Source organism: Psittacula echo, assembly GCF_963264785.1.
Source record: "Psittacula echo genome assembly, chromosome: 2".
Lineage (NCBI taxonomy): Eukaryota > Metazoa > Chordata > Aves > Psittaciformes > Psittacidae > Psittacula > Psittacula echo.
Window position 1 is genome coordinate 18,666,311 of NC_137737.1, and position 13,758 is coordinate 18,680,068.

The following is a 13,758-nucleotide window of genomic DNA, read 5'->3' on the forward strand; positions in this document are numbered from 1 at the left end:
TAAGCAGACTGAAGATCGAAGTAGTTCTATGGGGCTGCTACAAGTTTTAATCTTTCTGTTTAACCTTAAATCTCAGTATCACGAATTCAGCCTCAAGCTACCTGATAGGCAGATTTATCCAAGATCAAAATCAACCCATATCAATCATGAACTTCTGCTTCCAAGTTTTGGGGTTAGTTTCTTGGTTTTCTACCTTTTTTTTTTTTTTAAGACAAAGTATGCTGTTTTACAGAACTTGCGCTTTGGCTTAGTACAATTAAACAGGAAAAGAGATGTGAGATTTTAAAATACTCAGCTGTTCCTGATTCTATGATGTGCATTTAAGCCAACAGCGAAGGATACTTAAAAATAATACAACCAACTCTGGATGTCATCCTCTATGCTCAATTTTATCTTTCTGAAAACAAAAGCAATGCTAGTAACATCTATCTATAACAAAATATCATGTCGTTAGACTAGAGTTAAACTACCTAAAGCTGATCAAGCTACAAATAAAGATAGCTGTGAGAAAGGTTTCTACAAAGAAATATTTTAGAGCAGAATTACACAGTATTATAACACTGATAAGTTTTGAACCCAAAATTCCAGTACAAACATCTTTAATTTCTATTACACTAAGTATCTCAATAAATGCTACACAGTCTAAGATGTACATAAATATTGATTTGGATGTGCATAGAGTTATCTTTTTTTCCATTAACAGGAACAGAACATACCAGATAAAATAAGTAGTTCAATAATTTCTGCATCTCCCAGATAGGCAGCAGCATGTAAAGGGGTCCTTTTCTCATTATCCTGTGGTAAGAGGGGGGAAAAAAGGTTTTATTTAAAATAAAAAAGTATGTTTTAGCATTCTCTATGAGTTATGAAAAAACACTGCATAAAAGTGCATCTTCCAAATATTGTACATTTTATAGTCTAGAAAACAATTACGCTAAAGACTTCAGTCATATTAAGTAAGACCAGCATGCTTCTCCCTTAGGAATGACTAATACCTACCCATTCAACTAGTGTTTTCCTTACACACATAGATTGACAGATGCTCAGCACATCTTTAGATCAACCCATCAGTTAGAAATTACCATTTACTTGTCTCTAGAGACAGGAACTTCAGGATGAACTACACTTTAGAAACCATGTGTCACCTTCATATGCAACAATTAGTGAGAAACATTTTCTTTGGAAAGTTTAAAGTTAAGTTCAGCAGTTACTTTTCTAAACATAGAAGAGAAGCTGGAGTGAGCAGGGGCAAAAATACCTAAATCCAATTTCAACTGGTTTGTTTACTGTAAATAAACCAAGAGAAGGTAGATATGCAATTTATCTTGCAGAATAACACTGAAGGATGCAAGTTAGACCTGGCACTATGGATTAGTTCTGGCTGATCTAAGGTCCTTTTGAAGGTACAAGCAGGCAACTTACTTAGCCATACACAATATATATTAAGATTCACTTCTGAAAGAGTGGCACAAAATACTCCTTAGCTCTTTCAGTATCAGTGCCAATTTCTCTGAACTAATTTATAGCTTAAACAAAAGATCACTTTCATATCACAGCAAATGATTAAACTGGACAAGAACCAACCAGCTTGCTCTCTAAGGGAAGACTGATGAAAAATAAGAAAAGAGGCAGACCATCAATCAGCATCCTGGTTCTGGCCTATGGTCTGCTTAGATGGCTAGAGTTGCAAATACACTGGGGGTGAGGATCAAGATTATAAACAGCAAGAAGTCACAAGACATTTCTATTAATTCCACTGTTGATTCACAGCTACAGCAAAATTAATGCACATTTTAATTGACACTTTATTGCGAAGAGCGTTGCTCTCCCTTGCTAAAATAACCTTCTTCAGTGAATCCCTACTTGAGAGCTAGGAGCATAAAAGATGGAAATTAAAGCTAATCTCAGGAGAGATTTGACAGTAAAACTGGAGCTGAGACCCAAGAAGTCACTTCTAAAACATAAAATGCAATTTCAGAACTTCAACATTCACTTCCATGTACACCAAGACGATATCACACACACAATCCCTAGCCCCAAAGAACTACTCCCTGGTTAGTACCTGCTCAGAAAACGGCAAAGTTACACAGTCACCATTTTATCAGTGTTTCCTAACATAATTTTCTGAATTACACACAAGTAATCCCAAATTGAGCAGTGCAAACCTGACACTGATGCACCCAGAATGAGGAATCCATACTACTTATCACTAACACCACATAATGCCTCACAGTACCAATTACTTGCCAGCATGTCTCAATCGCAGATTACACAATAGTGACAAAAAGACAGCCCCTGGCACCAAGGACTTGCTATCTAGGGAAAAAAAGGAAATAAAAAATAAAGAGACAGACAGGAAGCACAAGGGAAAAATTAATACACATATCAAACTTGCTACCCAGCCCAAAGGCAGTTAAGACCAGCCAGCAATGAGAATTAGTTTTCATTCCTCTAGTCTGGAGGACAGCTAGCTAACATTTTGCAACCCCTTTTAAACCTTTTTGATAATGCTAAAGAGCCTATAACCCATAAGAGTAAGGAACAAGCAGAAACAAGTATGATATTATACTGGCTGCATTTTCATTGTAGAATTTGAGAAAATGAGATGGGTGATGAGTTTGTCCCTCCATAGAGAAAGTATCTGCTCAGGAACACAAGAACTGCATTCCATGTTTAAAGGGTAAAACCTCATTATTATAAAAATATTAATCATATTTATTGTAGTGTTGGTTTGGCTTTTCTGTTTGGTTGTTGGTTTGTTGTTTGGTTTGGGGTTTTTTTAATGTCTAAGTGACAGAAGGTCATACAAGTAACCAGCCTGATAAAACTTATCATAAATCATCCAATAAAATGGTAGGGAGAAGGGAGCTGTTTGTCTAGAAAAATACTGATCACCAAACACCAAATATATTTTCCTGAAACATCCATGGTCCGAATTTCTGATAAATTCAAGCCACGCTTCTCCAAAAATCCAACCTCTACTAACAGAAACTGTTGAGCACCCTCAAACCACTAAGATACAAATATGAAAGCAGCTCTAACACAAGCAACATAGTCATAGAATTGTTTAGGCTAGAAAAGACCTTTACAATCACTGAGTCCAACCATTTCCACTCCAGCACTCCCATGTTTCCAAGCTGTTTCCAGTCAAGCAAATCTTTCTGTTACGCTGCTCTTAAACTGACAACTTGAAAATACTCAAAGCCCAATTCCCAGTTCTGCAGCACGAAGTACAAACTGGGGAGTGTAGGAACGCAGGAGGCTGGTGGACCAGGGTACGCCTGCTGGGATGCTCACAGCTTGTCATCTTCTGGGTCAGCTCCAGAGATTGGTATTTCAATAATCCCAAACCCAAGGGTCTCTATTGACCACAAGTATTCTGCATGCCAAGGATGCTTTGACGTAAGCCCTTTTTTTTCCCTAGTTTCACAACCGGCACTTTCTGATGCTTCCAAACAATTCTTTTTAAATTTAATTTCTGTGAGGAAGTTTTTGGTTTAGTTAAAAAACCTGTTTTTCAGCCCTTCTTACAAAAGCAGAAGTGCTGCATTCAGCAGGCTATCATCAGTATGCAGAAGTCTTTTATTCCACTAAAAGAAAATCCTAATTTTGTTCCAGCTGAAGTTTTACATTTTATTGGTGAACTTTAATAAATTAAATCTGAGAAAAATTAAAGATTTCTGTATTTTAAATGCCACTGAAGTATTGCTATACAGACCAACTACTTTTTATTGAAGAAGTGACGATTTGATGAACAAACTTCATCTGCAAATACAGAGTACTTCATATAAAGCACTACAGTAAAGAATGCTAATCAAGCTTTCAGTTTTAACAAGCAACCTTGGAAGCAGACATCTTGCAGCACTGATATATCATACAGTCATAGAATGGTTGGGGTTGGAAAGGACCTTAAGATCATCTAGTTCCAAGCCCCCTGCCACGGGCAGGGACGCCTCACACTAGACCGTACTAATATCAATATTGGTCCAAGTGTTGTTCCTTTAATTTCATAAACTTAAATGGCACTAAAAGAAACATTCCAATAGAGAAGCAGTTTTGTACATTAAAGGCACTGTTACACAAAATGCAAAATCTAGCGCTGTTGGTACTATTTAATTCCAAATATCACAGTGTTACTGCAGTATTTGACAATACAGAAAAGCAAGTGTTGTGCCATCTTAATTTTCCAGTTCAAAAATCTGCAAGGCAAATGGGAGTATTGCAACTCTAAATTGGCTGTAATGCTCTTATAGAAACACATCACCCTAATTGCATTAGGCAGGTTTTACACAGTTGAATGAGAATGTTGGCATTCCAGTAGAAACAACCAAGAAATTTATATTCCTAGTAGGAAATGACAAATTTTAATTCCACGTATTGGTCACTGGTGTCAACAAACTAAAAAAGCAATAAAAGGCCTTGGTCGTTAAGAAATCAGTTTTCAGAATGGCAGTTCTGTCATCATATTTATACACACCTTTGGATTGCATCACATAACAAACATATAATCCTTCCATTCGCAGTACTTCTATTTCTCAGGTGTTCAAAACATTTCATCTACATAGGGGTTTCTATAAGGATTACACCATGAGAAATACATAGGAGGCTTATGACCCTGTTAAAATCAAATGTGGAATAAAGTGACAGGGTAGCGGTGGTACAAGATTCTTCTGAACTCGCCCAACCTAGAAAAAGGATAATACCACCTCTGTTTCATTCTACCTAAAACATGGGGTTTAATTGTTTCACCATTTATTTCATGGATCAAAACTTCTACAATGTCTTATTAACTATTAATAACCATTAGTTTAGTCTATGGCTAATTCAAACATGCAGCATTCAAATCTATCTCTTTTTAAAGTAGTAAGTATCCTCTGAATTATAATAATTTATTCCTGGTTTGGGTTCTATCTCAGCAATTGATTTAGAATAACTACACAACAAGTACAGAGAGCTTAAGGAACGAGATGCCTTTAAAGGCAGATCTCTTATCTCGCACATATCCAGTAAGACTGTCATAACCTGACTATGCCTTCTCCATGAATACATTAGACTATAACTTCAATTTGCCCTTCAAATAGTTCAACATTGACTGATCTGAAATCTCTGAATTAAAGTATTTTTTGGAGAAGCAAGAATGCAACATCCTCCTTCATAAAAACCCTTCTTTATGCGATCTGCTCTTCAAAACCAAATTTTGCAGTAACACTTTAAAAAGCTCTCATTATTTCGTGATCACATTTACAAAATATCATTTAATAAGTGTTTTCTGCTGCATCACTTGTCAGCTGCCTGCTTCAATACCATCTGTTCTGTTTCTTCAGAAATCAACCCTAAATACACAATTATAAATCTTGAAAGAGTTTCAATGCCAACATACTCTGTAACAGCTTTTGCAAGTTAAACTATTTTTAAATGTAACACTTCATACAGTGTATTTTTCAGTTAGGCTAGGGAGACAGGACTATTCAACCAGCATGATTTGTAACTCCTGAGTTCACAGATAACATAGAAGAACATGATTACAAAATATTTCTGATTCTTTGAGTGTCCAAAACCACAGAAGTCTCACCCAGCATGAAGCCCCAGTGCCACACTAGGGAGTCACTAGAACACTGAATTTGCAGATTTTGCTACAGATTCGAGAATTATAATTTCAAAAGGCAGAAAACCTGCACTCATTTTTTTTTTTGTTTTTTAAATGAACATATTTAAATATTTGGCTTTAATGTTCCAACTTTAAACTTCACAAAAGTTTAGGTTAGGTATGTAATTCTATAACTGAGGCCACTATCTCTTTGGAAGTGCCTTACTACAAAGTCCTATTTTACACATAATTAGAACTTGAAAATTAATTGTATGATTGTCAACTGAAAGTAGCAGAAAAAGACTAAATATCAGGCTTTCAAAAGTTTTAAATCTGTGACTAATTCATTTTGTATTCCTACCTTGAGTGTAATTAATCTGGTATTTCTTTGGATTTTTTTTCTTCCCCCCAATGTTTCTTAACTCAGTTACACAAACATCACATTGTCAAAAAATTAACAAATTTTAACTAATGTTGACTAACGTAATTTTGAGAAGCACAGATCTATTTTCTAACCATATTTCAAATTTAAGATGCGGCTCCAATATCAAGCTACAATAATAGCCTCTTGCATGCTAACCAGGAGGAAAGCATGCTATTAACCACAAAAATAATACATATTACACAGCTAACCACAGAGTATCCTGTGAAGCCAGATGAGAGATACATTGCAGTTGACATGAAGAGATTTGTCAGGCTGACACCATTAATGACTGAACTAATGATCATAGTACTGTTTGCATAAACACTTGTACTGCATTTGAAAGAAAAAAAGGGGAATGACTTCAAACTGAAAGACGGCAGATTTAGATTAGATATTAGGAAGAAATTATTCACTGTGAGGGTGGTGAGGCACTGGCACAGGTTGCCCAGAGAAGTTGTGGATGCTCCATCCCGGAATTGCTAATGGCCAGGCTGGATGGGCCTTTGAACAACCTGGTCTAATGGAAGGTGTCCCTGCCTATGGCAGAGAGGTTGGAACTGCATGATCTTTAAGCTCCCTTCCAACCCAAACCATTCCATGACTTTAAATTTCCACCAGTATGACTTTATCACTACACATTACATTTCAGGGCATATCCTTTTCATGCCATTTATTAGGACAGAGCAAACCTACACACTTTCAAGCAATCACAAAAAAAAAAAGAGAGGAGGAATCTTTGCCATCTTGCTTATTACGACAGCAGTAACCAGTGACTCTAGAGACCTTGTCTTGCAGAAGTGTCTTCAGCAACAAGGGTCACTTCAGCTGTAATCTCCAAACCTGAGTGTTGTTTGTAGTTAAGATCTTCAGTACCAATTTAACAGTGTATGCTCTTTGATTTGATTCTAGATAATAGTAATAAAACCTGTCACACTGTAGGTTAAACCACTAAATGATTTACTTTGGAGTGCCACTGTACCTTGTGGAGACTTTAAAAAATTAGACGTTAGTGATACGTATACAGTAGAAAATAAAAGGTAAGTCAGAAGAGAACTACAAAGCAACCTTCAAAAAGGTCACAAGAACATTATTTTATGAAAGACCAGGAGTTTATACGAACATACAAACGTCACTCTAAGCATGCATGCTCCTTGAGAGCACAAGCTTACAGTTTTCTGAATTGCCACAAGAAAAAACACCCTAAAACGCCTGTAACAAGGTAAGTTTTAGTGGATCTGCACTGGCACACAAAGCAAGCGGCAAGCACACTACTTTTAGGATATTAGAAGAAAAGACTATAACTATATAATTGCAATGGAGGCACTAACTCTCCTCTTCAAAACTTCATTTTTCAACTCAAAATCAGTCTCTCAGCAACCGCAAATGGACAAACCGTAGAGGTGTTCAGGTTCTGCATATGGACAGTTCAGAGCCAAGACAGACATTTAACTTGGGCCTGGGTGAATGGGCAAAAAGAGGAACCCATGCTGAGTGGCGTTAAAAACTACAGAACTGGACAATCTTTTTTATTCTGATTTTGTCACTAACAGCTGTGATAAAAGGCTACGAAATCTGGCAATATAAATCTTCTGAGCTATATCCACAGTTCCACCATGAGAAATGAATGAACAAGAACAACAGAATGAACCCAGGTCAGAAAGCCTCCATCCATGGGACAGGAAGGTATCTGCCATGATGAGAGTTTTAGGGGGGAAAATGTAGGTATCACAGATACACCTTTAAATGGAGTTTTAGAGACTATAACAATGGTGACCAACTAATGCACTTCATAATAGAACAGCTGTCCATTCCTTTTCAGGTTATTGGAGCATCCCAGACAATCACATTTCTTCCCTAACATGAAGTGTATTGGAGTCTTACAGAAAAACAGCAGGTCAAACATACGAGTTTTACCCTTACCTAGAGGAGAGCAGAACGACAGTGCCTGCCTCACATCATTCCACATTATAGGACACAAAGATAAATGGGAATCCCCACAAAGGAGGGGGCAGGGAAGAATTCATGTTGCATGACTTTGCTGTCTGGACATCTTCTGCAATCCCAAAAGCATCCTCATTTATTCTGATGCCTCCAGACATTTTTTATATTGAATTTCTGAGACTGAATTTGCTGTTCACAGAACAGTACTAGAATCCATGGAAAATAACTTACTTCCTACTTAGCTAATGATTATTTGATTCTACTCATAGAAGAAAACTAAACTGATGAAACACTCTATCCTCACTGAACCATTACCCACAATTCATACACAAACTAAATAATAAATAAAAAGCTCATTAAAAGTTTGGTTCCTTTCTAAAATGCCTGAAGTCAGAGTAATCTGATGGGAACCATTAAAACTAAGTCTGCAGAGAAAAAAACATCAAGCATTCATATGTATATATTGTAGTGACATTCTATTTGAATACTCACATTCAACCACATTTATTAAAAGTTCCTTTTTATGAACAAGTAAGATAGCTCAGTTGTATCTTTCCAGTATTTTTGAAGTAACACCTGGAAATACCTTTAATAAAAATTACACAAATAATATCAAGAGTTCAAGCTACATGAGCAAACATCAGATGCCGACGTGCTCTTGTCCAAAAGGCAGTCTGGTCTTTAATACTGGCACTACTGGCAACTTCACAGGAAGGGGATGGGAGAAAATCTGCTGGTTTACCTTTCATTGAATCCCAAAATTTAATGTCCATAGCAACTCGTAATCTTGCTGTGAGTTAGTACTACACTACAAATAAGACTGATGAAAAAGGAAACTGAAATTCAGAACAATTCATATTGCTCAGTAACACTATCTTGAGTATCTTTTAATAAAATTAACTCCTTGAATACTGTCTTATGTCATGAGCATTAGGCACGAAACACCATTAAATTGTGACTATCTGAAACTCTGCCTCCTTAAAAGAGAGGCACCAAAAGCAAGACACAGAAAAATAAGAAGCCACATTTAGCACAAAAAACAGCTATTGAGCTTCAACTCCATCTACAAATATGATTGCTCTGATCCCACAGCCAGCTAAACTCTCAGAGAATGAGAGTAAAAATTTCTCATGCAAAAGATGTACACTCAAAAAAACCTAAGCTATTTTATTGTAGTTAAGATGTTTAAACTGAGATTCAGTTCATGAGCGTGCCTTGTTCTCAAGCAGGCCATTTTGGAATACTAGATCTTAAAAACTATGCTGTTTTACTAAGAAAGACAGACAAAATTTTGTCAAATACATGGCATTTTTTTATTTGCCTACAGGAAAACCTTTATTTTTGTCTGCCAATGACAAGAGAACAAGAAGTTAAATCTTCTACTTTTGTTAGATGTTACTTCTAAAAGTCAAAAATTACCAATAACAACGCGTATGAAGGACAAGAGGTGTTGAGGTATTCTGGCAGACATGCAGCTTTATTTCTCACGATCAAAGAGGTACACAGCAAGGAGACTTTCAGACTTGCAGTGAGTATTTCAGGAGACCTAGTTTGAAACAACCGAGCATCTGTGTATCCTTCTACTTCCAAGTAATTAACCTCAAAAACATCTCTCCAGTTTTTTTCTCTTTGAAAGTACTAGTCAGGGTGCTTTTTGGAAACACACATCTTCTCATATCCTTTAATCTTTATGTTCTATGGAGGTTCTGTAATGTTGCTGTCACTGTTGCAATTCTCACTGGTCAGGTTTTCAAACTTGTGTACAGAACAAGCACAGCTTGCAAGAAAAGCTGACCCTAGGTGTCTATTCTATAAAGACGTCTACGTAACTTCTTTTGCACAAATTATAAAGGCTAGGATTCCTTGTGAGTGAACTCAAGCATTGGATAAGGACCTGAATAACCAAGCAGGTTTTGTTAGCTGCAATCTTTCACTGCAGGATCCAACATCAAGAATTTGTCCCATTTATCACTAATAAAGGCTACTGAATTCTTGCCCAATACTTGGAACAAATGGAGAGCTATTTGCTACCCTTTGATAAGAGCAACTTGATCTCACAGTGCAGCTGAAACATTTTAGGTGTATTTTCTTTCCTCTAACTCAGGAATTAGAAAAATTTTTATTTACTAATATACCAGATCATTTGGGGGGTGGAGAGGGGGCAGGGGTGACAACAAAAACCTTCTCATTAAAACTTAAAAAATACCCACCCACAAACCTCTGTAGCATTTTTAACTATGATGTATTTTAAAAAAAAAAGGATACAATAATATCTCATTAAAAAAAACCTTTCCCTTGGCTCTACCCTTCCCAAATACCAAGTATATGATTTGTAAACATTTACCTGGCATGTACAGCAGAAGCAAATCCCAGCTCTTAATCAGAATGCAGTTGCTGGTAATAAAAATGATAAATAATAACCCTGAAACTGTTTCTGAGAAACATAAAGCAGTAAAAGAGAGGACTTTCCATAATGAGTGTACAGTGATGTGGAGCACATCTACATAACCCAGCCTATGCTCGCAGAGTGGGATGAACAAGAGACAGTGACTGCCTCTTCTTACCCTGTCATCTATTCTGTAACAGCTGAGGACACAAGGAAGAGAAGATGCCAAGAGCGAAAACAGTACAATACAGGCTCTGTTTATGCTCCAGTGAAAGATCACACCGCACTAGGTAAGGTATGCACATCTCCACCACAATTTAAATCCATCACATTATGTTTGGGCCCGTGACACTTCTGTTCAGAAAAACTGGGGTTTCTGCCTTTTTCATCGCAAAGCCTGCTGCTAGAATGACAATCCTATACCTGTCTGATGTAAGCCAGGTATTCTTTTCACTAACTGCATTGTCTTGGTGACAGGAAAAGATGTTGTTGTGTGTTTAAGATTATCACCTCTTCTTGGAGCAAGCTAAAACATTATGTTTAATAGCTTCATAAAGTAAGGTCATCTGGCTGCAATATGCAAAGTCCTGTTCAGAGATCCTTGAACTATCCTGATCACCTGAGTCATATGAGCAGACAGCACAGTCTGTGCTAACACAGAGACAAACTGTTAGGCAAGAAAAATCTATTCTGAAGAATGAGAGTTAAAAAATCCTTCCACCACACAGTAAGTGTCTGCAATATAAAACAAAAAGTCCCCTCACTGATCAGAAAAGAAACTCAACAAAAAGCCTCTGCTAGAACAGAACAAAACTCCTCCAAAACTGCTGGTAAGCTAGGATCAAAGTATTTTATTTTACTTGCACTATTCCTTAAGCTAAGTGGATAGGGGATAAGCCTAGAAGATACATGTCGTTATACGAAGAGCTAGGAGCAACTACAGCAAGACATTTGCACTCCTTTGAGACAATAAGCCAGCATAATGTAATTGATTTATAAGTTACCATAATCACACATATACATAACTAGTATTTCACGCAAATAAAATCTGAAATTAATTAATGATAAGGAGGAGCCATAATAAAGCAGGACTTTAAAAAAGACTGAAAAGAGAACAGAATTTCATTGCTTTTGGAGACAGAAAGGTACAGGCTGATGATATCACAGGCCTGAGAAATTCCCCCTCAAACTTCATATTCCAGACAGACACTGTATCTGAACTTTTGGGGCACACTCTTCAGCAAGAACCCAGAGAACCCCTCATTGTAATGAGCTTCCAGTTCATATGGTCTCAAGACACGACACCAGCATGAGCCTTTCTAGGTTCTACAATCACTGACACTCAACAAGAGCCTTCCCTACAACATGCAGTAAATGAGAAACACTTTCTTTTCCAAGTTTTTGATATACATCCATCCTCTATTAGAGTAGATTTAAGGAACTTAAAAAGGTTTTTCTGCCTTGCATAATGTCTGAGTACAAGAGCCAAACTGGATGAAGGAAATGATGGTGTTTACTGATAGTGCATTAGATATTCCATAGTAGATATGGCAAGATGGCTTTAACCACTTGCAAAGTGGAGAAATTCTCTTGTTCAAAGGTATGCATTAAGAGTTTTCACCCAGAAAGTTACTACAAATAATCAGTGAATCCAAATCCTATCTTGCTGTTACTGGCAATGCATTCTTTACGGACTGTGTCAATGTTGGAAGTTAACACACATTAACTCTACTGAGCTTTTTTCTTCTCTCTGCTCTTTCAGTGGGGATGTTCTGTTCTCAAATACCAATCCTCTGCGCGACATGCACAGCAACTGCCAGGAGTAACCCCAGTAAGCTCTTAACTATTCAAGACCTCGCCTCTAGCTTGTTTTGTAAAAGCAGCAGGAAATGCAGAACTTCAATTATGCTTTGAAGGTTACAGTCTTTAGCAATAATCACTAGGAGTAATATGGCAAATCAGACACGATCTACACAATCATTATTACTAAGATTCACACTGGAGACTCATACACAAAATCCCTGAAACACATTTAAATTTGATCTAAGTATTCATGGTTCTCTACATAAACGCCAATTTTTCAGTGTTAAAGAAATAACAATGACTGAAACAAAACCTGTCTGTCAACTCCCCAATTACTGTAAAACAAGTTCAGTGCGCAGCCAATACGGTAAAACACCACCACGCGGATACTCAAGCTTGTTTGCCCAGTTTAGCAAACAGTATAACCATATTAGCATAGTACCTAGTGAGCTTACTAGACCTGATGAGAAGGAGGATATACGAGCCTGAGTAGCAGACCACACTAACATTAATTCATACTAAGTCTCTAAAGAATATTTCTCTTTACCTGTACAAGGCAGCACCATGCCAAGTAACCACATTCTTCTTCTCAGAGAGTCCTAACCTTTGCAATGGTAACTTTTTGAGAGAGAAGAGAATCCACAGAATTCACCATACCAAACAGCAACTTCCTGATGTTAGTCAGATTATCCCATAATTCTGCTGAAGGTTTGTTTGATCCCTAAAAATAGACTCTCAATACATCTGAAAATATCATTTGCACAGGCTAAATACAGTGTTATCAACATGAAGCAAGGAATTATTCCTCTCTGGACTGGCAAGTTTCTCCCATTAAGAGTTTCAATCCTGAAGAAAAATACCTAATTATACAGAATTGTATTCAAAGCACTCTGAATCTGTTTCTACACCAGAAGAGAAACTCAACACCATTTGGACACACTTGATATTGAAGCTGAAAAATGTGATTCACTCTAGACAACTTAAAAGGAAATAAGACATCTGATTATTCATTACAGATGACATGCTTGAAAAAACATTCCACACTAATGAACAGGAAATCCACCACTTTTAAAGTTCAGTAACAGTAAATAACTGCTATATTATGAATTTAAATCTTTGATTAGCTGGGGGATACTCTTCACAATATACAACTTGCAGCAAGTTTCCACAAAACTCGGAAGAACTAGGTCTCCAAAGCCCCACTTCTGCAATCAGTCAGGCTTCAGATCCATGGATCAAACAGCCTTGTAACAGATCCTTTAGAAGTAGAAGCAGCTTTCCTATAGGAAAAGCTTCCCTACATTCCTTGCAGCAAAGCTTCTTCCTATCCCTTCAGATACATAACATGAATATTCATGGTTTTAAGAACTGACTTAATTCTTTACAAAAATAACCCCTGGACATTCCCATATGGTAGTGCTGAACTGTATCTACTCCCTTAAAAATACCTCATTAAAACTTTAGCATATTTGGTGGCAAGATGTTGTACAAGCTAACTCTGTATCTTGTTAATAAAACACCAAACAGATTTGCCTGTGATAGTCACATAATGCCCTTCTGAAAAACAATTCCTAGACCTTCTTCCTCACAAGACACTTCAGCACCACATTAGGACTG

At 37.0% G+C, this 13,758-nt stretch overlaps 1 protein-coding gene across 3 annotated transcripts in view; it reads right to left on the minus strand.

Moving 5' to 3' along the window:
• ANKRD28 (ankyrin repeat domain 28) overlaps positions 1–13,758 on the minus strand; it is a gene marked incomplete at its 5' end in the record, with an annotated part of 121,099 nt that overhangs the window by 54,277 nt on the left and 53,064 nt on the right. For all 3 annotated transcript variants that reach the window (XM_080639454.1, XM_080639453.1, XM_080639452.1), the window contains one exon: positions 717–795. In XM_080639454.1, the coding sequence (XP_080495580.1) occupies positions 717–795 (79 nt within the window). The remainder of the gene's footprint in view (positions 1–716; positions 796–13,758) is intronic.